The sequence below is a fragment of the Marmota monax genome, unplaced genomic scaffold (genome assembly GCF_021218885.2).
Source record: "Marmota monax isolate L192 unplaced genomic scaffold, Marmota_monax_Labrador192_F-V1.1 WCK01_AAM20220418_F8-fsc00149, whole genome shotgun sequence".
In the NCBI taxonomy this organism is placed as follows: Eukaryota; Metazoa; Chordata; class Mammalia; order Rodentia; family Sciuridae; genus Marmota; species Marmota monax.
In genome coordinates this window covers 458,973-486,930 of record NW_026693170.1, presented here as the reverse complement: position 1 = coordinate 486,930, position 27,958 = coordinate 458,973, and the positions used below count along the sequence as shown (strand labels likewise).

Sequence of the window (27,958 nt, the reverse complement as noted above, 5' to 3'; positions counted from 1 at the left end):
GGGTTCGAGACGTGCCGCCTCCAGCCGGAGCCTTGGGAGGAAACCAGGCTTCTCCCTCCCTCCCCGGCTCGGGGTCAGTGTCCTCCCGCAGCCCCGGGGAGAAGTCCTAGCACACCCACCCACCTGCCCCCTGGGCCGACTGGGCTCCCTGCTGGGGAAGGGCTGCGCTCTGGCTTCCTGGGATGGACCCGCACCGCCAAGGCTTCCCGGGAAGGGCAAGTTCTGGGCACGGAAGGGGGGTGTCGTCGGGGGAAGGGAGACTATGGGACAGTTAGGCTGGGCGTCTGGGAGAAAGAGACGCTGGGCTCTCTGGAGGAATGGTCACTGGGGTGGTTCTATGGGAGGGGCCTGGAGGTGGACATTTCCCCGGGGATGTAAGTAACCAGGGTGGGCTGGAGTTAGGGTAACCACAGAGGTTTTCCTCAGAGAAGGCAGGGGAACTCGGGGGGTGGGGGGCCTGAGTCACTGGGGACAAAGGACAGGGGGCAATGGGATCCCAGGAATAGGGAAGCTGAACCCCAGGAGGCGGCGGCCCTGTCTTTGCGGAGGAAGGAGCTGAGTCCCAGCGTTCCAGGCTGAGTCTGGAGAACGAGACCGAGGGTCCGAGAGCAGGTGCAGCCGAGTCCCGCGGAGGCAGGGCCCTAGAAACCCCGGATGTGGCAGTAAGCCTCGAGGCTGGCGAAGAGGATGTAGAGGAACCAGAGGCCCAGGAAGAGCGCGGTGGTGGCGAGCTTGGGTCCGCGCGGGCCGCCCAGCTCGCCGCCGATGTGCGGCCGGCGCCGGTAGAGCAGCACGGCGATGCCCACGAAGGCGAAAACGGTGAAGAGCGTGACGGAGAAGGCCAGCGTGCCCGTGCGCACCTCGAAGGGGCGGCCCTGCACCGCCCAGTACACGGCGGCCACCGACCAGGCCACGCCCAGGCCCAGGAAGACGTTCACGGCGTTGGAGCCCGTCACGTTGCCGATGGACGCGTCCGCACACTGGTCCTGCAGCGCCGCCACCTTGCTGGCGAAGGTGTCTGCGGGGCAGAGACCGCGGTCGGAGGGGCCCAGCGCGCCGCCCCCGCCCCGCCGCCTGCTTTCCAGCAGACCCCCCCTACCCTGGGCCCTCGGCGGGCGCAGCTGGAAGCCGACCAGGACCCGGAGGCGAAGTCCCTGGAGGCTCCCTCCCCAGGGCGCAGTCGCCTTGCCAGGGCGCCCCTGCCTGCCCTCACTTATCCAGCTGCCCTGGGGACTGAACCCGGGCCCTGGACCCCCGGCCACATCCCAGCCCGCGTTATTTTACATCTAACTTGCTGAGGCTGGCCTTGAACTTGAGATCCTCCTGCCTCAGCCTCCCAAGTGGCTGGGATCGCAGGGTGCGGTGACCGGCTTCCCTGCTTACTTTGAATGGAACCCTGCTCATTCCCCGGGAACTGTTTGCATTCAGTGGGCTCTTCTTCCTGTCTCGCAGGGCCGCGGGCTGCCTTCCCTGGCCTCCCATCAGTGGGTGCCCTGCGCACCTTCACTGCCCGCTCACTGCCCGCTCCGTGGGGCCTGTCTGCACTCATTGGGCACCGCTGCCAGCTTCGGGGACACAGCGCCTCCCATATGACTTGCTACATTCAGTGTGCTCCGCAAGTCCCACAGGAAGAGGCCATGAGTCTCTTACCTAGCAGGCCGTGGAGCCTACTAAGTGCAGACAAACCGAGAGGGAGGCAGGAGTCTGAAGGCTGCAGCGACTCCGCTGAACCGGACGCTGCCGGTCCCGGGGAAAGCGGGCTGGGCAGGCTGCGCATGCTCCCCACAGCCCGCTGGCATGGCGGTTGTGAGGTCCTGGGTCCCCTCCTCTCCCCCGGATTTAAAACAAGGCGTGGCATGGAGCCCGCCAAACACGAGCCTCCTAGGAGAGCAGTGAGGCCCCTCGGGGGCCAGGGAGCCCACTGCCACCATCCTTTACCATAAAAGGAGGCAGCGAGACCCCAGGACAGCTGCCCATGGAGCCCACTGAATGAGCCCCACGGAAGACACGGGCCCAGAGACCGCGAGAGGAGACTCCACTGGAAGTGGGCCTCCTGCTGCGGTTTCTGTGGGTCGCCTGCACTTGGAGACAGAGCTGTCTATGTGGCCTGTCTGCATTCAGTGGGCACCATTGCATACTTGCAAGGCACTTGCTGCCTTTTCTTTGTGGGGATGATGAGCACTGGCAGACACGCCCTGCTTGTGGGGACTCACGGGCCCCACTCTCTCCACTCGACGAGGCTCACTACTTCTTTTTTTGGGACGTGTCTGCATTCAGTGGCCTCCACTGCATACATCTCTGGGATTGTTTACATTTAGTGGGAGTCAATGCATACTTTATGTAATATCCATTCCCTTTCTCTCTAGAGACATCTGCATTCAATTGGCTCCACTGTATACTCTGATACTCACTGCCTATTCCCGTGGGACTACCTGCTTCTATGAGACTTGTCTTTATTGAGTGGGCTCCACTGTATACTTCCTATCAAATTTGTTGTCTGCTTCTATGGGACTAGGCTGCACTGAGTGGGCTCCACTGCATACTCTGTGGGAATCCCTGCATCTTCCTGTGGAGTTGCTGCCCGGGGTGCGGCATGCCTGGTTTCTAGGGCTCCAGGCCCTTTCTCTGGGGCTGCCTGTGGTCAAGGGGCTCCAGGGCCTGCTTCCTAAGGGAGCCGCTGCCTGCTCTCTCTGGCACCCGCTGGTCACTTGCTGAGCCTTTAGGGGCATGGACGACAAAGGCGTGAGGCCCCTGCCCCCGGTGTTCCTGCTCTCAGGAGAGTTTCAGTTGTCACCTTGTTTCTGAGGGACCTTCCTTAGGGGAAGGAGATGTGGCTCCTGTGGGGACGTGCCCCCAAGTGGGCGAGGCCCGCCCTGGTCTCTGGCCCTCGCCCCTCCTGCCCTCTGCTCCTCTGCTCTGATCCACCCGGGCCGGCTGGTTGCCTTCAGGCCCACAGCTCCTGGGCCACCTTCTGCCTGGCTCCCTGAGGGAGGGGACACTAGTGTCCTCCCCCTGTGGAGCCACTGAACTGCTTCCAGGGAGCCTCTGCGGAGACCAGGGACCCCTCAGCCCCCAGCTCCGCCTCCTTTCTGTGGAATCCACGCCAGCTCCTGCCCTTGCCCATGCCCGGCTCTGCGGGAGGTCCTGCCGGCTTGCTTTGGGGAGGACGCCATTCCCACATCACCAGGGACCCTGCCTGGCTGCCATCATTCCCGAATCCATTTCTCAGGGACTGAGGGTGGGCTCTGTGGGACCCCTCCTCATCTCTGCAGGGCCCCTCTGGGTGGCCCTGCCCCAGGGGCTCGCTCAGGAGTTACCAGGGATGGAGGTGCCCAGGGCCACGAAGACCACGGCGTTGACAGAGTCCTTGAGGCCCACAGTGCAGCCAAAGTGTGAGGCCAGGTCGCCGATGAGCGCGGTGAGCAGGCCGATGACCAGGATGCAGACGCCAAAGCAGGCCCAGCCGTGGCAGTACTCGGTGGGGGGCACGCAGGCGAAGAGCACCTTCCAGAACACCGTCAGGAAGTGCATGACGTAGTCGAAGCAGGACGGCAGCCGCTCCTCCCGGGACCCGTCCTCCTCCTCCTCCTCGTCCCCTGTGAGCACAGACCCCGCTGGGCACACTCGCCTCCCTCGGCCTCGCCCCTCCACACTCTCAGTGAGCCTCACCAAACTCACTGCTTCCCCGGGCCCTGCGGCCAGGGTGGCCAGGTCAACAGCTGAAGAGCTACTTTCCCAGAATCCCTTGCCCTCAGAGAGCACATGAGCCTGGGCAAAAACATTCACTTCTCAGGATCCCACATGGCATAAGGCAGATAGGGGATGCAGCTAGAGGTGGTCGAGTCTGGGTTGGAGGGCACTAGGGAGCCATGGCAGATTTTGGAACAGGGCAAATACCCAGCTTCCCAGGACCCCTGCTCTAGGGTGGCTCTATTTCTAGCTAAAAATATCCACTCTTCAGAATCACTGCAGCTAAGTGGCCACATTCTCAGCTACACATACTCACTTTCCCAGAATCTCCTGCAGCAGAAGAGACACACACCAGCTAAAATTAGTCACCTTCCCAGAATCCCCTGAGGCTAGCAAAAACCATGACCTCAGACAAAAATATTCTGTTTCCCAGAATTCCTTGCAGCTAGCAATGTAAAGACATGCTTTCCCAGAATCCCTTGCAACAGTTGCCATCTTGCCTTGCCTGGCAGTGAGACATGAACAGGGTTTCTAGAAAGCTTTTCTGATGTGAGCACTGTGCGTGGTTGTATTTTTAGCTTTGTAAAGGAAGCCTCGTTTTTATAGTATGTCACCTAGCGTGACCTAATTTGAACCGCTTGTGGCCTGCAGTAACTTGCATGATGTAAAAGCACAAAGGAAATGTCTGGATGACCTCGTCCTAAGGCGAGAAGCATTTGGTGACGGATGACGCGCCTGTGCATCCCAGGCGGGACACCTGGAAGACACAGACACTATCACAAGCCCGGAGTGGACACTCAGAGCGCGCCAGCCAAGTGGGAGCTGGGTCAGCTGTGACAGAGCCCCTCCCAGGTTCAGGCTGCCGGCTCCTCTACATCTGTTTCCAAGAAACGTCAAAGTGTCAGTGAGCAGAGATGCCTGGTGACGGGGGCAGGGAGAAGCTGACCGTGCTGGGGTCCCAGGTCCCTTCCCTACTGTCCTGTCTACTCAGCTGCTTGGCCTGTCAAAGAAACCAATGCCTGAATTTGTAAGAGCTTAACTGAGTAGTCTGTGCAGTCTTCCTGCACACTGTCTCAGGGAGTGAGGTTTTGCTGCAACCTCAAGTAAAATGGAAACTCAGACTCCCTGCCCCTTCCTGCTTCCTCTCTCTTCCTGCTTGGAATAGGAACTTGACATCTGCTGGCACAGCAGCCATTTTACAACCACAAGGAAACTCTGAAAAAGGGAAGGAAAGCAAAGGAGCCAGATGTTCAGCAACGCCACTGAGCTGCTACACCAATTCATTGCCTGCTACAGGTTTTTTCATGAGGAAAGTAATCTTCAGTGGCCTTACACCACCTGTGGTTGAGTTTTCTGTTTGCTGCTGAATTTATCTGTAACTAAACCACAGGGAGACACAGCTGAGGCCAGAGCAGGGGGCTACGCTCTGGGAACAGGGTGCTGCCTCACTTTGGGCTTTTCCCTGCCCTGTTCCAAAATCTGCCATGGCTCCCTAGTGCCCTCCAACCCAGACTCGACCACCTCTAGCTGCATCCTCTATCTGCCTTATGCCCTGCACCAGGTACCTCTCCCCACCCGCCATCACCTGCCACGCCTAGACCTCTGCACATGGCTGTGCCTTGCCTGGGGAGCTGTGCTGCAGGCTCTCTCCCATCTGAACACAGCCTGGTGCCTCCTCCTCTGGGAGGGCTTCTCGGACCTCCGGGGGCAGGGCTCCCCCGTGTCTCACGTCCGTCTCTTTCACTGGACTGTGAGTTCCATGAGGACAGGGCCAGGGCTGTCTTGGTCCCTTCTGTGTCCCCAGCAATGTCCCAGAGGACCCTCAGAAACGTGTTGAAAGAAGCCTACTCCAGAGGGAGAGGCCATGGTCTTGCAGGTCTGCAGCCTTCCCCTTCCCAAAGCCTGGCTTCTCTGCATCAGGCCCCACCAGCTGGGGTCTCCCTGAAGGAAACCTGAAGCTGTGTAAAGCACAGAGCCCTGAGCTCTGTCCCTGGCCTCTGGACACCCTGTGGGACTCAGGCCAGTTCCTCCTCCAGCTGCGAGACTCTGTTTCCCCATCTGCCTGGCAGAGGGCCAGCCCCAGCGCCTCTCTGTGGACCCACATGCCGTTCTGTCTATGGCCACACGGGGGCGCTGCGGGTCCATGTGAGGCTTGAGGAGGGTGGGCAGGTGCAGGTGGGAGAGATGGGAGCCTGGTGACGGTCTCCATAGCAACGGGGAGCCCAGGCTCTGTCTGGGGGGGCCACACCATTTCCCCTGTCCCTACCACCCGGCTGCCTGATGCTCACCACCAGGAGAAAGCGCAGGCCGCCATGAGTCCCCTGGGCCCAAAGCCAAACCCTGACCAGCCAGCCTCTGCCACAACCTTCTCCACCTCTGTCTTGTTTGTGTCCCCCCCTGGGACTCTAGGGCCCTCTGTCTCACGCTTCCGTCTCCCGCCTTCTCTGGTTTCCGGTGAGCATCTGTGTCTGTCTCTCCTGTTTCTGTTCTGTCTCTCTGGACCCCTCTGATTTTCTCTCTGTCTGCCTCTCTGGGGCCAATTCCTGTCATGTCCCTCTGTCCCTGTCCCTCTCTCCATCCACTATTTCTCCCCTCCCCTCCATCTCTGCACCCCCTTCCTCCCTTCCTCTCCACTTACCTGCGCTCACTGTGACCGCCTCCAAAAACTGCTCCCTCCAGGAGTGGGTCCCAATCACCAAGGCCAGGTTTGTCTTCTTGATGAGTTTATCCACTGTGTTCTGGGGACGAGAGGGCGGGAGAGCCATCACTGCCCAGGAACACCGGGTGGCTCTGTGGGGGACAGAGGGACTGGCGACTCCCCCATGCTCCCAGTCCTGTCCTCCACAGCCCCCCACAGCCCGGTTGGACTAGCAAGTGGGGTGCTGTCCATGGTGCTGACACTGCCCTGGAGCACGGCTGTGGCTCCTCCCTCTCTGGACCTTCCCCAAGGAAGTGACCCAGGCCAGACTCCAGGAAGGTGAAGCCCCAGCAAGTCACCTTGAAGTCGTAGGACTCCTCGATGATGACCTCCAGCCGGCAGTTCTCCCCCAGCACTGGCTTGCCCATCTCTGCTATCCTCCGGGCCTCCTCCTCCTCGGCTGTCAGCTTCCTGTCCCCATCCCCTGCAGCATGAGGGACTGGGATAAGACTCCCAGGAGGCCTGCCTAAGTGGCCTTCGATGCTTTGACTACCTGTTCCCTTCAGTAGAGAAAAGCTCTCTGCTCTCTGGGAAACCTCTTTGGCGATCCCTCCCAGTTCCCTCCATGAATTCCCTTGGTGCTAAAACCCACGAGGTTCAGCTGTTAGGCTCTGGGGTTCATAGCATGGAGGCTGTGTGAGCTTGGGCAGTGCCTCAGCCTCTCTGTGCCTCAGTTTTCATATCTGTAAAATAGATATGAATACCTACCTGATAGGATGGTTGTGAGAATTAAGCGATTTAATTCATGTGTAGGGCTTGCACAGTGCCTGACGTGCAAAAGCTACTCAATAAGTGGCATTTTCTTTCCTATCATCACCAACATCGCCGTCATCACCACCCCTGGGGAGGCAGCCTGGTCTCTACAGCCAGGCTCTGAGGACACCCTAGAGAGTGTCTTATGTGGGAGGAAACAGGAAGATGCCTGATTTTGGTAAAATCTTGGGTCCAAACTCACCCTAAGCCCTGGGTCTGAGGCCCTTTACCACAAGCCCACACCAAGCCAATCCCAGCTCTGGTCCCCAACTGCAAGTCTGATTCTAACTGTGGTCCCACATGTGAGTCTTTTGTCACAACCCTGACTTTAAACCCCAACCCACAACCCCAGATCTGACCTCAACCCAACCCTCTCCCTAACCCCATCCCAACTCCAACATTGCCCGTCACCTGGCCCATTGGTACCCCCCAGCAAAATCCCAAATCCAACCCCTGACCTAACTCCAGCACCACACGTGACCCCAAACCACCAATAAAGAATGTGACCACGTGGCAGAGACAGTTCTCCACTGAGGAAAGAGCTGAACTACATTTCCCAGCCTTCCTTGCAGCTAGGTATAGTCATGTGACCCAGGGGCAGCCCATAGGATGAGGGCATAAGCAATGGACAGTTGGCCCTTGAAAACCTCCCAGTTAGGCCTCCAAACTCTCCTGCCCTGTCCTCCAGCAGGAAGCAGAGGGCCCCAGTGTGGCAAAGCCACAGGATGGAAGGAGACGGCCACCCGTCAACCAGGCACACTCACAAAACTGCCTGGGCAAGACACAGTGACGTGGGGTCGAGTTCTGGGATGAGCGTTCCCTTACAGAGGCTCCTGTTACCCACTCTGCCGTCTACCCACAGGCCCAACTCTGGTCCTCACTCCAAGGCGACTACTGCTATCTCCAGGCCACTGACCCTAGCCCTACTCTCAGCCCGTCTGTGACGCTGACCCGTGTCTAACCCCAACCCCTCAACCTTGAGGACTCACATGGGACTTGGGCTGCAGCTTGGTGTAAGTTGGACCCAGCTCTAATCTAATCCCAACACAGGCCCTGGAGGCCGCCTCTGGCTGGCCTCTCACCTTGACCCAGTTGGACACGGCTCTCAGGTCTCCACTCCACCTGGTCCTGGCCATCCCAAACCTGACTCCCCTACCCCAGCAGGGCCGGATCGGGTTCTATGCCTTCTGCCCAACATGACCACGAATACAAATCTGACCTCCACACCCCCGCCGCTAACCCCAGCTGAGGGGGGCCCAGTGTGTGGCCCCAGCCCTCACCCAGCCCCAGTCCAACCCCAGATCACCTGCAGCCGCCTCAGACCCCACCTTGGGTCCCCACCCCTCCCGCAGGCCCCCCAGCAGCCCCTCCCCGCTCAGGCCCGGGGCGCCCGACTCACCTTGGTTGAGTAGCAGAGCTGGGGAGAGACAGAGACAGGGAGACAGTGAGACCACGTCCCCGCGGAGCTTGGGTTCACAGCTGAAGGGCGCCCGCAGGTGAGCCCAAGGACCCCCCAGCCCTGGACCCTGCTTCTCCCACAGCCCGCGCGTCCCTCTCACCTGAAATCCCTCGCTTAAGCCACTGGGGCTGGCCCAGCTCGATGAAGAAGTTGTCCTTCTTCTCGTACTCTTCGTCGTCCACGATCTTCACCTGCAGGGTCTTCCTGGCAGCACGAGGCAGGACACCAGCGTCAAGCCCTCCCAGGCCCCGCAGCCTCCTCCCAGCCCCCGCAGCCTCCTCCCAGCTCCTGCATCCCAGGCCACCGCCTCCTTTAGCCCTCACGCGCCCAGGAGGGGACTTGCTGTTGTGCCCATTTGCTGGAGTCACACCCAGGCACCGAGGGGGAAGCCAAGCCAGACAATCTCAGACAATCCGAGTTGCCAAGGAAACCAACTTGAACTTTTCTCCCTCAAAACCTTGAGTCCCAGCCCCTCCCTGAGGCTTGGGTGGCCCTCTCCTCCACTGCTGCCCAGCCGCCATCGCTGCCCACCTGGACACTGCGCTCCCCTCCTACACAGCCTATGCCTTGGCGCCACCACCCACAGACCAAGTGCTCAACACAGCCACAGGGATCCCAGCAAAACCCTGGTCAGATGGGGTCCCTCCTCTGCTCAAATGTGTGCCTGGCCCCCGACTCACTCAGAATAAAACCAAAGTCTCGAATGTCCACTGGACTCCATGAGGCCGGCCGCCTCCTCTGGCTGTCCCACTCCACCTCCGCGTGGCAGGCCGCTCCTGGCCCGGCTCTGGCACCCCAGCCAGAACGCGATTCCCAGGTCACGCCCTCCTCCCTGCAGCGTTCTGCTCAGACTCCACCCTCTCCATGAAGCCCCCTCCCACCACCCTAGTGCTGACACCCCTCGCTGTCCCTGCCCAGGGCCCCGGGCCCTCACAGAGCTCTGCCCTAGTCTCCACGTCACTTCCTAACACACCCTGCGACACACTGATTTTGTTTGCTTGGCGTCTGTCTCCTTGCTTTAAAATGGAAGCTCCACCAGGTGACCTGCCTCGGTCTCTGCTGCACCCGGCACCTGCACGGGCACGTCCTCCGTGGACACCTGCTAACTCAGTCCCTCCGTGCAGACCAGCCTCAGCTTCCTGCTCCCTCCTGGCCACCCCCCGAGGGTCAGCCAAGGGCTACTCGATTGGCTCTGCCTCTGCTCCCATGGGAACCAGGTGAGGCTGGGGACAGCCAGACGTTACCGTTCCCTTCAGGGTACACAACTCACCTCTTCCCCCCATAATCACAAGGACCCACAATCCCAGAATTCCGCAGCTCGGCCATTACAACTCTCTCAGCTGTGGAACCTGTAGCCCCACAAGGCCTGGCCCAGCACCCAGCAACACAAACACCCAGCCCCCGCCGTCCCCAGAGAGGAAGCACAGCCAGTCACACCGCCCACGCCCCGCCAGCACCCCCTGCCATTCCCGATGTGTGGCGAGATCCACAGGCCAGCTGCCTGTTAGTTAGCAGGACACCCCCGCGGCCTGGTGACAGCGCCAACCTGAGGCCCCGCTGAGGTGCCACCAAGGCTCCCGAGGTCCCCTTCTCTGCCCCGTGTGTCTCTGCACTCTGGTCTCCACCCCCTTCCTGCTCCAATCCTGTCGGCTCCCCCCCCATCTTCCCTTCTCTTGTATCTGCTAGTGTGGGGTGCTGGGGATGAACCTGGGGGTACCCCACCACGGGGCTACTCCCCAGCCCTCTCTGAGATAGGCTCTTGTTATGTAACCCATGCTGGCCTTGAACCTGGGATCCTCCTTCCTCAGCGTCCCAAGTTGCTGGGGTTACAGTCACAGGGGACACATGCCGGGGTCCACCTTCCTGGTTTGGGGAGATTTAAATTTTCCTATGGATCAGAAGAAACTGGGACCTTGGGAGTGGGCCAGGTGCTGTCCGTGGTGCCGAAAAACAGATCTCCCAGGAAAACGTCCTCACTCTTGACAGGTTGTCACCCGTGACAATCACTGACATGGTGACGTGCTGACATGGTGGCACACACACATCTCCATCACGCACTCTTACAGACACACTGTGATCCACTGACACACAATGACTGACGCCCAGTGACATGCACATCAACTGGTGCTCTAGCAGGCATGTCATAAGGGGACCCAGAAGGAGGAGAAACCCAACTGTCAAAGGACAGCAAGAGAGACTCTAGCTAGGCAAGAGAAGGACTTCCTGAGATCTAAGGAGGCAGCCTTCCTCCCCACCCTGACCCCTTTGCTTCCCAGAAATCCCCGCCTCACTGGTCCCCCTCTCCTGTTGACTCCAGTGCTCTCTTTTCTCTAGAACATGGGCATCTCTCCTTCCCTGGATCGCAGTCTCCATGTTGTCTTTATCTCCCTGCATCTCTCTGTTTCCTCTGCCTCAGTGTCTGCCTGCCTCCCCACTCCCCAGCCTCTGCCACCGCTCAGTTTCCTTCTCCTTGGTCTCTGACTCTCCCTGGCATGCGGCATGCTGCCTCTGTCCTCCCTGTTTCCTCCTCAGGGTCTCCTCTGTCTGCCTCCGTCTCTTCCTGCCTCCTGCTCTGTTGATCCTGCCTGGGCCTCCTCTCCAGCCTGGCTGCTTCAAAGTGCTTCTAATTAGCGCCTGCCCATCACAGGAAGCATGTGTTTCCCTAAACGCTAATTAGCCTCCTGTTCTCTGTTTCTTGAAGCCACAGCTGGAAACTTGGGCGGGGGTGGGGGACACAGGGTGTCCCAGCCTGGGGAAGCCTGTGGGGGAGGAAAGGGCCCACAGAGGAGGAAAGCAGGTTAGACTTCAGGAAGGACCAGAACAGCAGAAACAACTCCCCCCATTTCCTTTCCCTCTGGGATGTGAGATGGGGCTGAAACGACGCTCCCAGAAACCCCCAACCCAAGTTCCCAGCAAGACAGAAAAGAGCCAGAGACAGCGAAGAGGTATGGAGAGTCTGTGTCGCAGACTGGGAACCAGATACTCCCGACAAAGCCAGGGATTAACTAAGACCCAGAGACCCAGAGAGGACGAGCGCTCCTGGGAAGCCCGAGATGCAGAGATGCAAAGGGAGAGATGAGAGACAAGCGCAGTCCGAGGCGGAGGCACGGAGGCCGGGAGGAGGAGGGAGAGGCGCGGTGGGGGCTCCGCGGGGCGGCAGGCGCGTGGGCGGCGTGCAGGAGGGAGACAGCCGGGCGTGCGGGGGCGGACGCGCGGGCAGAGGAGCGGGAGGTGCGGCTGCTCCCGGCAGGCGGGTGGGGGAGGTAAGGCTGCAGGACCTCAGGAGAGACTCGGGCCTCAATGTGAGGGGGCGCGGCCAGGGGGCACGACAAGGCAGCCGCTGCTCTCTAGCGTGCGTCTGTCTGTCTACGGGGCTCTGCATCAACGCGTGTCCTGCTTCCACCCGCGGCCCGTGCGTCTCTGCCCCCAGCCGCCTACCAGACCCAGCCCTCCAGGCCCCCAGCCTCCCCGGCCCTTCCTCCAGGGCCCCCACTCCTGCCCGTAGGCCTCTCACTTCCCCAGGTTCCTGCTCACGCCCACGACCCCCGCCTCCCCAGGCCCCTGCAGTCCCTTGGGGCCACCTTTTTCCGCAGCCCACAACTATTTCCTCTAGCCCCACGGGGACCTCACATCCTCTTCAGCCCCCCGCTCCGTCTCCAACGACAGCGACCCGGCTCCACAGGGCCCTGCCTTCATCCCCTGGATGGCCACACTGCGTCTCCTCCAGCTACCACCACCTTCGCCACACCCTCTCCTGCTCTCCAGTTTCTCCTCACCTGTCCACCCTTGTCACTCTACCACCCGTGGTCCCTGTTGTCGCTGGACCCTAGGCAGTTCTCTGGGCCAAATCCTGTCCTTCATCTCAGTCACGCCCCGCCCATCACGGCCCGAGACCCCACCTCATCTCCGCAGCCCCCCAGGCCTCACCCCTCCCGAGGTCCTGCCCAAGCCCAAGGTCCCCTCCTGCCCCCACAACCAGGCCCGCCCTTTCCCCAAGTCCATCTCCCAGGCCCCGCCCACCCAGGCCCCGCCCTGCCTCCACAGCCACGCCCTTCTCCCAGGCCCCGCCCTGCCTCCACAGCCACGCCCTTCTCCCAGGCCCCGCCCTGCCTCCAGCCACGTCCTTCTCCCAAGTCCATCTCCCAGGCCCCGCCCACCCAGGCCCATCCCTGCCTCCACAGCTACGCCCCTCTCCCAGACCCCGCCCTTCCCCCCGCCCCCACAGCCACGCCCTTCCCCCCAGCCAAATCCATTTCTCCCGCCATTTCCCCATCCACCCGCGCCTGGCCTGGGGTACCTGCCACGGACCAACGCACTCACATGGTCTCATCGTCGCCGAACTCAAGTTCGCCGCAGGCGTCCTCATAGTGCACGCCGCCGCCACGCGCCGTGCCGTCCACCGTGCGGTAGGGGAGGCGCACAGTGCCACGCGCGCCAGAGCTGCGCACGACGCGCACGTCCACGGTGCCCATGCACTCGCTCACGTGCAGCAGGCGGTCCTGGAAGGAGAAGATGCCCGCGTGGTCGTCGTCCAGGATGGTGACGGTGGCCAGCAACGGCGACACTAGTCGCCCCTTGGGCCGCCCCCCACCGTCAGGCTCGAACATGCCCTGCGCGTCGCCCACGCGCAGGTTCAGCAGTCGCACGAAGAAGTGTTCGTCCTCCTCGAAGATGTCGTCGTCGATGATGCCGATGCGCAGCTCCTTCTGCGTCTCGCCTGGCTTGAACACCAGCGTGCCCTCGCTGCGGCCGGGAAGGGCGAGAGGGAAGAGCTCGGTCAACAGCGTGTTGTAGGGGGTTTTGGGGTGGGCTTCCTGCAGGAGGGGCGGCGGAGCAGGGGAGCAAGACCGAGTGCGTCTCTCCCACCTGGAGGTCTTGAGGGACAGATCAGGGCAGGCTTCCGGGGTGACGACCTAACCCAGAAGGAGGTGTTCTGGGCAAGCTGCAGGCAACATGGGAAACCCCAGAGCTGAGGCAGGGGGTGCTCTCCAGCTGCTTCCTGAACCTCGGGGTGCTGCATGTGGATGCCCTGGTCTCCTAAACTGTAATTCTGGTTCAGGACCCCCTGAATCTCTCAGGAGCTTCAGGGGGTGTGGATGGTCTGGTACTGGGGCCACACTCTGAGAAGTAGGGATTTAGGGACCGTGGGACCGCCTTGTCACTCCTCTGACATAAACAAAACAAAATCTTATTGGGTTTCCACCTGTCCCCAAGAGAAAGTCTACATTCCTTAACTCAGCATCATCAATTTGTCCCACAGATACTCCCCAAGCTGCTGTGCCCTGTCCTGAGTGGCACCAGGGACACAGCCATGACCAGGTCCTGTCCTCACGGGGTTCCCAGCCCCACAGGAGAGTTGCACCGGAGCGACAAGTACATACTCAGTGGCAATTACACGCTTGTTCTTTTACTCACCACACACTAACTGAGCACCTGCTGTGTGCCAGGCCCTGGTCTCAGTGTGGGCAAGAGCAGCTAAAGCAGATCAGACACCCTGCCTGGCCCAGCTGCGTCAGGGCAGCCTGGAGAGTGAGGCCCCGGGGACAGGGTGCCGCTGAGCAGAGGGTGAGTAGCGGGAGGGGAGAGGGAGGTGTCCTGGGGGTGGGGAGCCTTCTGAGAAGCCCCTGTGAGCAGAGCTGGAGGCGGTGGGGGAGCTGTGGGGGATTCAGGGCAGGACTCCTGGGAAGGCGAGCAGGGGGCCGCGTGTCCCGAGGCGGGAGCTGAGCTGGGTTTCAGGAAACAGTGAGAGGGGCTGCAGCAGAGAGGGGACAGGACGGATTCGTGGGGCCTCGGTGAGGACGCCAGGTTTGAGTGAGGCAGAGCCATGGGAGTCTTCTGACTGGGGAGGCACGGGAGCTGGCCTGGGTTCTGGCCGTGGGCAGGCAGTGATAGCCCGAGGAGTGGGCTCCTCCTGGTGGAACTGCAGACATCGACCTGACTCTGAGATGGTATTGAACCTCAAAACCTGTCACTTCCCCGGAGTCCCTTCCAGCCTGCCACAAGGGGCTCCGTGTCACACTGGAAGGCGCTGTGAGCCTGGTGAGGGGTCTTGTTGCATCACCACCTTTGTGATAAAGGGCCTCTGGGCTCCAGTTCTTCAAGAGAAGCTCAGTTCTGTGGGAAGGACCAAGGGACCTCAAGGTCCTGGCAAAGAGACAGGGGTGCAGAAGCAGGTGGCAAGACCTGGGGTGGACGGACAAGGGGCTTCCTGCTGTGGAAGCAGCAGGCTTTGCTGTCCATGGTGGCTTCATGCTGGGTGGGCTGACCTGCTGCCAGCCGCCCGCTGTATGATGGTCACAGTCACTGATCTGCAGTCCTCGGCCTCAGTTTTTTCATCTATAAAATGGAGCTAATCACAGTGTCTACTTGCTGGCATTGTGCTGAGGACAGAGTTAACCTCAGGGAGGCCCTTGCAGGCCCCGTGGAAGCACTCGCAGAAGTTAGCAAGTGACAGATGCATATTAATTAATGCTTGAATCTTAGGACTCTAAATCCCCAGAATGTTAGAAATTCAAATAGCAGAATGTGGCGAATTTAGCATCAGCTTTGCCAAACAGTTAAACTGGAGAACCCCAGTGAAGGACAAGCAGGTGACATGTGCCTCCTGAGACAGTGTACCGGGGAGGACACGGCACCCTTCCATGCACTTCCGCCAGAGGTGCCCAGCTGAGTCTAACCGTGAGCAGACATGGGACAGACTCAACCAAGGGCTGTTCTAGCAACTGCCAATCATCTTCAAAAGAGCCAGGGACACAAAAGTCACAGAAGCCCATCCAGGCTGGAGGAGACCAACCAGACGTGACGGCCGAATGCCACGGTGGTTATGGATGGAGTGGGAAGACAGAAGAACACAGCCATGGGATGGCATGGGGACACTGGTAAACGCAGTCACAGGCTGGAGGCTGGACCACATCCATTCAGCAGTTAAGTTTCCCGAGTGCGATCATCAGGAAGCGCTCACACAGGAGAACGTGTCCGTTCTTCATCTCTCTCAGCGCTGGGGATCGAGCCCAGGCCAGCGCTCTACCAGCAGCCACACCTCCTGGCCTGCCTTATTCTGAGGCTGTAGGATTCAGGGGAAAAGGGTCTGCAGCTCACTCTCGTAGAGTGCCACATCCTTATTTCAAGGCTGGCGTGGTGGTGCACACCTGTGATCCCCGTGAGCCAGGAGGCTGCAGCAGAAAGATCATGAGTTCAAGGCCAGCCTCAGCCACTTAGTGAGGCCCTAAGCAATTTTAGTGAGACCCTGTCTCAAATAAAAATAAAAAGGGCTGGGGATGTGGCTCAGCAGTAAAAAAGAAGAAAAATAACACAGAACCACCCACCACTGGTCACAGAATCCAAGGCGGCAAAAACCCCAGAGCTGTCAAACCAGACAGTTGGGGTGTGGTTTAGAATGCCAAAATGTTAGAATCCTAGAATCTCAGAACTTTGGACATTTAGTGTATTAGGATTATAGAGCCTTAAATCTGTTAGAATAGTCATGTTATTTGGGGGTTTCAGAGATCAGGTTTCATTTGAAGAAACTGAGGCCCATAGGGCCACCCTTTCCCCATGTGGTACCTGGGTGAAAATTAGAAAAAGGCTCTCTTTTTGATGACCCTTATTTCCATGACTTAGGAAATTGTTCAAGTAGACATACACATCTACAATGTCCACTATGAATAGAGCATCCTCAGATATAGTGACCTTGCACAGTGTACAACCTCAACAACTGAATTCAGTAGCCCTATTTCCCCAAACAGAGGCAGAGCTTTGCCCAAGGAACTTAACTCTGTGCAGTGCTGGAGATGGAACCCAGGCCTCAAGCACTCTACAGGTACTCTGTCACTGAGCCACATCCTCAACCCTTTGCTCTCTTCCAACATGTTGGAGGTAAAGTCCTTTGCAGGTGAGAAAGTGGCCTCTGCTTCCTGCAGGGAACACCTGGACTCACTTCCTTCCACCAAGACTCAGGCTTTACCTGGGGGCAGTGCAGACCCGGGTGTGGACAGCAGTGGAAGAGTGGAGGGGGAGACCAAAGCAAGTCCCATCGCAGTGAATGCAGCTTCCCCAACTGGGGGATAGTGGGGAGGCTGGAGGAGGAGGTCACAGGTGGCAAAGGGATTCCCTGCCACGGATGTTGGAACAAAGGCCCGTGAGGAGTTGGCATGCTCAGGCAGGGGCGGGGGAGGGAAGTGGGTGGATGTGGGACGCTGGCTGGCTGAGCAGAGGGCAAGACCTACAAGTGTCCATAGTGCCGTGAAGGTGGGAAGTGATAGCCAGAGGGGACTGGGTGGCTGAAGGTCCTGCCGAGGCCCAGTGTTGGACCTAGAAACCTGTCAAGAAGAGAACCCAGCATCGGGGAGAGGAGGGCGGAGGGGCTGGGAGTGCAGCCCAGGGAGGCCCCCGCACCGTGACGGACAGGTGCAGCCCCTGTGGGAAGCCCCGCGCCAGCCCCTGTGTGCCCTGCCGACTGGCACGGCTCTTTCCGCTCCTGGCACTTTTACGTCAGCAGTGCTGGCCTCCCAGGGTCTCCCAGGAGCATCCGGGCTCCACCTGGACGGGGTGTCCTAGGTTTTTTCACTGTGATGGTCACCACCAGTGGCAGAGTAGACACATGGCAAAGGCTCGACCTGGACCAACAAAGGTCTTTGCGAAGCCCTGAGTCTCGAGGGCGCGGCCGCAGGAGAACCAGACACAGGAAGGATCTGCCTCTGCGAGTGAGCTGGGACCTCGGTGTCGTCGTTTATTGTCTGATGTGGGGTCCCCACAAATGCACCAAGCACACAGCAGGTGCTCAGCAGGAACTCTTGGATGAGGGGCTCTCCCAGGCCCACAGGAAGAGGGCTAAGGAGAGGGACCGAGGCAGTGACTGTGGAGACCAAGGATGGGATGTGCCAGCCGTCTCCCTCTGCTCCCCCTAGTCACCGTGCAGCGCGACATTTACTACATGGCACCTTCTGACGTGTGGGGTCACGGACGTCATTTTTGCAACTGGAGTGCAAGGACCCTGCCGCCCTGTTCACGGTGGTGTGCTCACTGGTACACAGTAGGTGCTCAGTGAGCACCTGCATTCAGGCAGGTGCCGTGGGCTGCTCGCTCTACCTGTGCTAGAGCCACAGGGTTAAAATGGAGCCGCGTGAACACCATACCAGACAGCTGCAGAATAGGGGCAGTGCGAAGCCCGAGCCTGTCCCTCCAAGCTACCATGTGAGCTGAAATCCTGGGGCGGTGCCTGGCACATGGCAAGTGCCCACTAAAAGGTAATCCTGTCACGACTGTGGGGACAGCCGCGCATCAGGCTGTGATAAGACTGAAGGCTGTGGATGAGTTATGACCATGGGAGGGGGGGCTGGGGTGAGAGATTCCCCACCACGTTCAGGCACCATGACAGGTGCACCGAGGATTGCCTCTGTCGCAGACCAGCTGAGGGTCACTGTACATGACGGGGCTGGGGACTAGATCAGCCAAGTCGTGAAACAGACACCAAAGCCACAACAGCTGAAACTGCACAGTTCTGACACTCCAGTGAAGCAGTGAACGACACAGGGGACCCGTGAGAGGACAAGGCTCTGTCTTCCAATCAGGCATGCGATGGCTGCTCCGCGTGTGCACAGGCACTTACCCTCCTAGATACAAGACAGACAGTGAAACTACAGAAATTCAAACAGCTGGGCCCCCACACAGGAGGTGCAGGTGGCGGGAGCCTTGCCCTGTGCACTGTTCTGTATAAATGCCTGGAACAGGTCTGGCACACAGTAGGCTCCCTATAAATGTGACTTATTACTAGAATACGGGAGGAGGTCTCCCCATAGGAGACGGAGCAGGTGACAGAGCTGCCATGGTTCAAAGGTCAAGGCCTACAGCAAGAGCCTCGCACAACTCTTGTGTGTTGGAGTGGCAGCCGGGCATGGCCGCCGTCGGCTGGGGCATGCCTTCAGCATGGCATCCAGAACAACGGCTGGCACAGGGGGACACCCCACTCGAAAATCAGTTACTCCAAGCATCAGGGAGGGTTGGTTCCTCTGAGTGACAGAACATTCATCACCACTGTAACAAGGAGCACAGCAGGTATCAGGCCCAGAGCCCACAGGTGGACAAGGAACAGCAGAGGGGCAGTCTGCCCACAGCCAGTTGTGTGGCCCAGAGCTGTGTGCCACACGCCTGGCCCAGTGTCTGACACAATGAATGTTCTCGAGGACCAGTGGGTGAGAGCCAGACCCCATGGCACACGCCTGTAACCCCAGCAACTTGGGAGGTTGAGACAGGACTGCAAGTCCCAGGCCAGCCTGGGCAACCTGGGGACTGTCCCAAAATTAAGAAAAAAAAAAGAGAGAGAGAAAATTAGCCAGGCGCGGTGGCGCATGCCTGCACTCCCAGCAGCTCAGGAGTCTCAGACAGGAGGATTGCAAAGCCAGCCTCAGAACCTTAGCAAGACCCTGAGCAACATAGCAAGACCCAGTCTCTAAAAAATAAAGGATGTGGCTCAGTGGTTATGTGCCCCTGGGTTCAGTCCCTGGTACCAAAAAAATAATTTAAAAAAATGAACCAACACCACAGGTCACCCGTAGCAAGGGATGGGTCCTGAGGCCAGAGCCGCAGGCTGCAGCTGGGGCAGAGATGGCCCTGTGGACAGCCGCCTGCGCAGCAGCAGGGGGTGGCGGCCTGGCCAGGGACCCACCTGTACTCGTCCGGGGACCTACCTGTACTCGTAGTCGGAGCCCGCCTTGGCCGAGCCGTCCTCCGTGCGGTAGTCCACGTAGAAGGTGCTGTTGCCCTCGCCGCCCTGGCAGGTGACCGACAGCAGCACGGAGCCGCAGTTCTCCAGGCAGTGGTACAGGCTGGGCTCGAAGAAGATGCGGCTGGCGCCGTCGTCCTCATCCTCTCCAGGGCCATCAGCGGGGGTGGCTCTGCGCGAGGCGTCGGCTGCGTGTCGCCGTAGCACGTTGCCCGCGCCGGTCATCAGCCGCGTGGCCTGGATGCGGTAGAAGGCGCGGCTCTTCTGCTGGTGCAGTAGCGCGTAGTAGTTGGCGATGCCCACCAGCTGCTCCAGGTCCTTGTCCGGGTGCTTCTGCTTGAGATCCTTGAGGATCTGGATGACCTCGCGGCGGCTGGCGTCCAGCTCGCGTGCCTCGGCAGGGCCCGGGCCCAGGCCGCCCAGCTCGCCTGGTGCCTCGCTGCCCACAAACGTGCCGTCCAGCTCGATGCTCTTGGGTGGGTCGCCCTCAGCGCCAATGATGATGCCGCTGCGCGGGTCGGTGCGGTAGCGCTTGTAAACGTACTTGTAGAACAGCAGCCGCTTGTCGGCCATCCAGGCGAACACCACACACACCGGGAAGAAGATCAGGGTCAGCAGTGCCTCCCACACCTGCGGGCAGCTGGGTATCAGGACGCGCCACCTCCGCGCCGGCAGGGGGACGCACTGCGCGGGAGCCCGTGAGTCTCCAAGCTGCAGCTCCCTGTGCGCCCCACCTCCCCGCGCCTCCCCTCCTATCCACCCAGCCACCCATCCATCCACCCATCCACCACCCACCCAGCCACGCAGCCAATCATCCATCTACCCACTCAGCCATCCATCCACCCATCCATCCACCTACCTACTCATCTACCCACCATCCACCCACCATCCATCCACCCATCTACCCACTATCCATCCATCCACCATCCATCTACCCACCCATCCATCAATCCACCCACCCATCCACCCACCCACCGACCTACTCATCCACCCACCATCCACCCACCATCCATCCATCCATCCACCCATCCACCATCCATCCAACATCCATCCATCCACCCATCCACCATCCATCCATCTATTCACCCACCCATCTACCCATCCACCCACCCATCCACCATCCATCCACCCACCCACTATCCATCCATCCACCATCCATCTACCCACCCATTCATCAATCCATCCACCCATCCACCATCCATCCATCCACTCACCCACCCATTCATCAATCCATCCACCCATCCACCATCCATCCATCCACTAACCCACCCATCTACCCATCCATCCACCATCCATCCACTCACTCACCCATCCAACCTACCCACCCATCCACCCACCCACCTACTCTTCCACCCACCATCCACCCACCATCCATCCATCCACCACCCATCCACCATCCATCCATTTACTCACCCACCCATCTACCCATCTACCCATCCATCCACCATCCATCCACTCACCCATCCAACCTACCCACCCATCCACCCACACATCTACCCACCAACCCACCCTTCTATTCACCCATCCACCCACCCATCCATCCATCCCCTTTTACCCACTGGTGATCATGCCTGGCTGCTCAGGTGCCAGAAACCCACACATTCTCAGCCACCACCAAGAGACACACATCCCCACCCTGTGGTTGGTTCCAGCCCCTGTGAAGGCGCAGAGCAGTCTCCTCCTGTCCCTCTCACCCTCCACCAGGTCTGGCTCCACTGCTCCAGACCCTGCCCACCCTTGGGGCCTGCTCCCTGCTCAGCGCGTTCCCTCCGGGCCTGCTCCACCAGCAACTCGCCCTTGCAGGCCTCCTCCTGGGGAGCTCGCAGGCCTCCTCCTGGGGAGCTCGCAGCCCTCAGGGCAGGACTCTGACTCCAGGAGACGCCCACGGCTGGACCACCATCCCGAAGCTGCCTCAGATGAGTTTCCAGTACAGACAAGGACGACCCGAGCTGAGAGCTGGGATCTAAGGAGGAGGGTGGCCCAGCCTCTCTGTCAGTAAAATGGGGACATTCCAAGATGGAATGAATACATGCATGAGCAGCACTCAGCACGACCAGTTCCCAGCACGTGGAGACGCTCAGGAAGGGCAGTCACACTGTCACCATCGCCTCTAGTCTGGTTATCTCGGGCCCAGCTGGCCACAGCCCGGGCACATTCCGAAAACACCAGCCAGGGCTTGCCAGTTTGCCCCGTGTGGTGGCACATGTCTGTAATCCCAGGGACTCGGGAGGCTGAAGCAGGAGGATCACAGGTTTGAGACCAGCCTTGGCAATTTAGCAAGGTTCTAAGCAACTTAGCAACAGCCTGTCTCAAAATAAAAAATAAAAAAGGCTTGGGGGTAGCTCAGTGGTAGAGCACTTGCCTAGCATGATGAGGCCTGGGTTGCTACCCAGCACGGAGGTCTGTAATCAAGGTTACGCAGGAGGCTGAGGTAGGAGGATCACAGACTGCAATTTAGAAGGATCCTGTCTCAAAAAATAATTTAAAAGAAGTAGCTTGGTGGTAAAGTGCCTCATTTTTAATTAATTAAAAATTAAATTAAAAAATGCCCAACTCAAATGCTGCCTTTCTTATTGAAGATAAAGGAAAGATGGAGGGTGGATCCCATCCGAGGGCCCAGAGGCCCTTACAAATGAGCCTGGCAGGGGACCTCTCTGAAGATCCAGGGCCCCACCCCATTCTGACTGTTTACCGAGGGCTAGAGGAAGGGTAAGGCTTGAAGGAACAGAAGCCTGCCGGCTCTGTGCACAGAAACCGCAGGACCCTCTCCCCGCAGCCCAACTGAGCCACTTGCAGCTGCGGAGTCTGTTTTCCCGGGAAGGAAGCCCCGCCTCCAGGGCCCGCCCCGCAGGTGAGTGACTGACAGGTGATTCTAAGGGGTTCACTGGAGTTTCTGGGTCCTCGTGCTGCCTGAAGCGCATCCCACAAAGCATTTTTACACCGCTAGCTTTAGATCCTTCCTGGAAGAAACTATTAACTGGCGAAGTGTGACAGGCGGGAACAATCACCCACAAGTGTGAAGGAAGCCTAGGCCACCGCGGATAAATTATGCATGTGCGTGAGCGAATCAGGACAGGCCATAAATAAATTATGCAAATGGAGTGGCAGCCAGGGAGCTGTGGGAGGTGCGTTAAGCAAATGTTGTCAGGGAGGCTGGGGGGGGGGCAGGTTACGACACAAATGTGAGGCAAATGGCCACGGAACGCAGGTGTCCGTTATGCAGCCGAGGCTGAACCGGTCATAGTAGGAAGGAATCATGCCAAGGGGCGCCGGGCTTGTATCTAGGGTGCACTGGACGGGTACACCCGACACTGAAGCCGCATAAATTATCTCGACATCAGAAACCAATTATGAATAATGAATGGATTATGCAAACGAGGGCTGCACGGCGCTGGGCCAGCAGATGAGGCCGGCCTCCGCGCAGGCCCCGGGTACATCCTGTAAATCCCGGCAAGTCACCCAAACCAATTAGCGCTGTCAGAAAACAAGGGGCTGGCGACGCAACCAAGTGCGGCATGAATTATGCAAACGTAGGACGTCTTATTGCAGCGGCAGGAATAAATTACGCCACCAGTAGCGAGTCAGGGTGAAGTGGCGGACAGAGCTGGGCGCATCACACAGACCACAGGGGCTGTCGCACACAGCACCCTCGTGAAGACTAAAAGGAACCCTCTGGTGGGTGCAGTGCTCCCATTTCGGTGCCGGTGCCTCTGCAGGCTCCAGCCCGGTCTCTCCTCTTTGGCTTGAGCTCCTTGTGCAGTGTATGTACTGAGTATGCACAACTGTACCCGGCGCCCGCTCCGCGGCGAGCACGCACTTTTTCAAATGTACAAGTCAACCCGCCAGGCCAAGAGTCACCCCTCGGGCTCTGCCCCACACGAGCACCAGGGGGTGTCCTTGCTTACCTGGACCACACCCGGGGAAAAGACGGCGAGGATGAGGTAGAGCCAGACGTAGGCGAAGATGCTCCAGGAGGCGGTGACGAAGAAGACCCGCAGGTGCTTGATCCTGCGGCTCTCCCCGGCCGGGATGACGTAGACGCACACGGCGATGACCACGAACATGTTGAAGGCTGCGCTGCCCACGATGGTGCCAGGGCCCAGCTCGCCGGCCTGGAAGTTGTGGCCACAGACCTCGATGACGGACAGCAGGATCTCGGGCGCCGAGGAGCCCAGGGCCATGAGCGTCAGGTTGGACACCGTCTCATTCCAGATGCGCACGGTGCCCACGCTGGTCTCCCCGTTGGCCTTGGTGATGGTGATCTCCTTCTCCTTGGATGTGATGACCTCGATGGACGCCATGAAGCGGTCAGCGATGATGGACACGCCCAGGAACATGTAGACCATGGCCACGAAGTAGACCACCGCCCGCGCCGCCTTGTCGCCCAGCGAGGGGTCGTCTGGCTCCCACACGGGCAGCAGCACCCCCGGCTGGCAGCGGTTGGAGCCCTGGCAGCCCCCGGGGCTGGGGTCGCTGTCATTGGCCGGGGGAGGCGGCAGGGAGGGGGTCGGGGTGGCCGCCCCTGAGCATGGGGGAGCCCCCAGGAGGAGCGCGACCCCCACCAAGGCCAGGGGAGCCATGGGGGGCGTCGGAGCCCTAGGGAGGAGGAGTCTGGTGAGGGGAGCAGCCCCTCCTGTCATGGCACAGCCAAAGCCCACGGGGTCACCCAGGGAGCTGAGGACGACATGGGGGCCAAAGGAGACACGGCGGACACAGAGACCCAAGGGGGAGGCACGGAAGACCCCTGAGCGAGCGTGGGCAGGAAGCTGGCCTGAGCCCTGGGGACTGCACCATGCACCCTGAGCCTCAGTGACTCCGTTCCTGGGAACCTACCCAAGAGAGAGAGGCCCATGTGTCCACCAAGAGGCACCTGCGGGAGTCTTCATGGCAGCTCGTCTACAGCAGCACAGTCCTGAAACAGCCCAGGCGCCAGTCAGCAGCCAACAGAAGCCCCGCGAGAAGGCCCGTGGAATAGTATACAGCACCAGAAAGGAGGGGACGTGGGTGGGCGCGACAACACGAAGCCCTTGAGGAAGCGACAGATGGCGGGAGCCGGGCATGGAAGAAGGCCTGTGGGCCTGTTGGTCTCAGGTGGGGCTGGGCAGGGGCTGCGGAGCCTCCCTCACCCCCACCCTGCGACACGGTCCCTGGGTGTCGGTGCTGCGCCTCTCCCCAGGCTCTGTAGGCCGCCCAGCTCCTCAGCAGCGGAGGCACCGGGACCTGAGCTGGTTTGTGCCATTCGTGGGCACGGGGTCCTTCTGCCCGCCTCCCTGGCCTGGTCTGGGCTTTGGGAAGCCATTTCTGCGTCATGTGCGGGTCTCCTAGAGACACCTGTTAGATCAGGTCCTCTGCTCAGAACCCTCCGGGGCTTCCTCTGGCCTCTCAGGTCCCGCACGTCCTGCCTCCCCTGGCCTCGCCCCCTTGCCCAGAGTGCACCAGCCACACTGCCCCTCCCCACTGTTCCTGGGACACACCAGACCAGTCTGCTCCCCAGGGCCTTTGCACCTGCTCTCCCCTTTCCCAGGACACTCTTCTCCACACATCACGAACCTTGCACCCTCTTCCTTCAGGTATCCACTCTGACGTCACCTTACCTGGACACTTAATCCAGAATGACACCACCCCCTTGGGGGAGTCCCCATCCATTTCACAGATGAGAAGCTCAAGGCTCAGAGGTTAAATAACCTGCCCAAAGTCACCCAGCACCAACTCTGTGGCTCCCAGGCTCTCTCCAAGAGGGGCTCAGAGTCTGAGCGCCTCTGCCCCACCCTCACGTTGCCATGGTAACCCAGTGCCTATAAATGGAGGAGAGAGGGAGAGAGGGAGGGAGGGAGGTGTCATCTGAGCCTCCACCCTCTCAGACCCCTCTCTCTGCCATCAGCCTTAAGTCTCCCAGTAACTTCCAATTCTGTCTAAAAAGTTCCTCTGGGAGTCTAACCCACAGCCTGCCCCCAACTCACACCCACATACCATGGGCTGGGAGCTGGCTCCTCTGGGGGAGGGAGGCAGAATGTTGGCAGAACTTCTCCAAAAGGGGGGGGTTTAGGCAGGGGCGGGGAGAGGGGTGATCCTTAAAGGGCCACGGAACAATTAGTCCCCTCAACAAGGCCCCTAATGATACATCTAATTAGCAGCCCCCTAATTAGCAACGACTTAGGCATAATTACAGGCCCACCAGGATCCAGAGCAAACACTTAAGCTTGTTCCTTCCTCCCTCCACTTTGCCTTCCAGGAGAAACGGGCCACCTGAGAGTGAGAATCCTTCAACACATTAACTCCCTTTCTCTGGGAGGGAGCTGCGGCCTGGGAAGTCTTCCCCCAAGTCTAACCACCGGTCTCTGCTGCTGCAGCCCTCAAGGGAGACCAGGTTCAGAGCAGGATGCCAGGATGCGTGCTCAAGCCCCCTCCTTGCAGGGCTGGCAAGGCAGCCTCCCCAAGGCTTTCCTGCTACCCAGTTCCCTCTCACTGGGGCCTGGAGAGGAGGCTGGAAGAGAAAGCACTAGATAAATATTTGTGAAATGATGACCCAGAGCCTGCCGCCCCTGCAGCTCGGGCTCCCCGCCTCCTCCAGCAGCGGCCCTGGAACCTGATCTGCTGTGTCGGGTGCAGGGGCAACAGGATCGCCTGAGCCGCGAGGGGGTGGGGCAGATAGCAGGCACCTTCTCTGGGGCCCAGGGAGGTGGCAGCATCTCCCGGTCACCTCTTACTGGCCTCGGCCTCCTGGGCCTGTGGCCAGCTGGGTCAGTGGTGAGCGCCCCAGTTCCTGGTCATCCACCTGGAGGGGTGCTGGGTGAGTGCAGGCCTAGGGGCACGTGGGCCTGGTGACCGGTGGGACCTCTGGGGTCCCTCACCTGCTCAGAGAGTGGGCGGGGCCAGGCAGGGTTCCTCCAGCTGGCCCTGGGAGGACGATGTGGTTTTGGGGTGCGGATTCTACCTGAGCTCCTCAGTGCCCCCAGGGCCCAGGCTCTCCTGCACACCGCATCCCAGCTGGGGACCACACACACCAACTCCATACACCAAGGGCTCGGCCAAGCCGGGGGCAGAGCATAGATGGAGAGTCCTAGCCCGGTGATCTCCCAAGCCATCTGGAGTCCCCACATGGCACTGTCACGCTGGGCGGGGACTTCACTTGCAGCCAGGAAGGAGGTGGACACACGGGCACATATGGTCCCATGCCAGCTCCAGCCATGGGCTCAAACTTCCCCCTGGTCACCTACTCTCTCTCGCCCACCTTCAGGAAGAGGATGTCCGGCGCCTCTGGACTCAGAAGGGTCCTCTCAAAGTCCCCAGGAGGTGTCTGGAAAGCCCTTGCAATCCAGCTTACTGACAAGTCTGAGACAGGCATGCCACAAGAGGGATGGAAGTGAGACTATAGGAAGGACTGGCATGACCTGAGCCAACACGAAGTGCTATGCCTGGAATAAGAAAGTCACTCAGCAGTTGGCAAAAGAATGAATAAGTCCAGAGCTGGACAAACAGCAAGAGGCATGGAAGTTAGACTGGAAGGTCTGGTCCAGTTTATTCGAAGAGGAAAGGAAAGGTTAGAAAAAGAAAGAACTACTCCGTGCAATCTCTACTACAAAGGTTTCAGGTTAGACTGCAGGAAGGACCAGCCTCTGAGTGCCAGCAACAAGGCAGGGGAGGGGCTCTGCTTGGGGAGAGATGGGGCGGATGCCGCTGGGAGGATGGGAGGGAACTCCGCTGGAGAGGGGCGCGGAGTTTGGGGGGCTCCAGGCCTGCTGGGGGCCACTCTGCGGGGGACCGTCTTCCCCCAGGTCCCCTGCCAGGGGCGGAGGCAAAGGTGTGTAGGAGGAGTAACCGGCTCCCAGGGCGAAAAGGAACAGAGACAGGGAGACAGGGAGACAGAGCGGTAGGCAGGCGGGAGACAGATGACGAACAGACCGACAGACAGACGGACAGAGCCCGGGACCGCCGGACCCGAGAGGCGGAGGCAGAGATGGCGCAAGAGGTGGCGGCGAACCCGAGGACTTGAAGTCGTCGCGGGGAGCCCGCGGACCCGCCGGGGGACGGAGTGCGCGGCAGACGGGGACGCCGGGAGAGGCGCGGGGACCCCGGGGGCGCGCCAGGCACGGGAAGGCGGCGACTGCGGCCGGGGTCTCCCGGGCCCCTGCCCACCCCGGTCCCCGCCAGACGCGCAGCCCGGCCCCGGGAGCCCAGGGAGCTCCCCCGCGTCCCCACCGCGCACCTGGGGGCCGCGTCTCCTCCCACGCCCCGCGCTCGGTCGCTTACCTGCGCCCACGGCCTGGGCAGGTGCCCCCAGCTGGGCTGGCCGCGGTGGGCGACTCCGCCAGCGGGAGAGGAGCGAGAGGCGCCGCGACTGGCGAGGGACCGAGCAGGCAGCAGGGGAGGGGGCGGGGGCCGGAGGGAGGAGCCGGCGAGGGCGGGGCGGGGCCGGACGGGGGGTGGGGGGAGAGGCCGGGAGCGGAGGCAGCCCGAGCCTCCGACCCAGACTCCGGGTTCAGCACCAGAGGCCAGGGACAGCAGCGGAGGGCGCTGTCTGCGGGTCTGAGAAGCGCCCCGACCTCTCCAGCGCGCGCAGTCTCCGGCCCATACATGGGCCCAGATGCAAAGCAGCTACAAATAGTCACGGGCCTCGAGGGGGGGCAAGAATGTTGGG

The 27,958-nt window shown here is 60.2% G+C and overlaps 1 protein-coding gene across 4 annotated transcripts; it reads right to left on the bottom strand.

The window, feature by feature from the left end:
• Positions 1-27,689, bottom strand: Slc8a2 (solute carrier family 8 member A2). Of its 4 annotated transcripts, none has more exons than XM_058582923.1 (11): positions 27,571-27,689; positions 24,154-24,232; positions 23,226-23,916; positions 19,286-19,950; positions 12,921-13,343; positions 8,701-8,804; positions 8,541-8,558; positions 6,688-6,812; positions 6,329-6,428; positions 3,318-3,596; positions 1-1,018 (listed from the first exon to the last, which is right to left on the bottom strand). In XM_058582923.1, exons 2-11 carry the CDS (start codon positions 24,204-24,206, stop codon positions 642-644), a joined length of 2,835 nt encoding a protein of 944 aa, XP_058438906.1. In that variant the 5' UTR covers positions 24,207-24,232; positions 27,571-27,689; the 3' UTR covers positions 1-641. The 4 variants fall into 4 exon arrangements, with proteins under 4 accessions (XP_058438906.1, XP_058438905.1, XP_046311825.1 ...); XM_058582922.1 differs by lacking the exon at positions 27,571-27,689 and adding an exon at positions 24,915-25,320; XM_046455869.2 differs by lacking the exons at positions 12,921-13,343; positions 19,286-19,950; positions 23,226-23,916; positions 24,154-24,232; positions 27,571-27,689 and adding an exon at positions 9,871-9,964.
• Between the last annotated feature and the right edge of the window lie 269 nt (positions 27,690-27,958).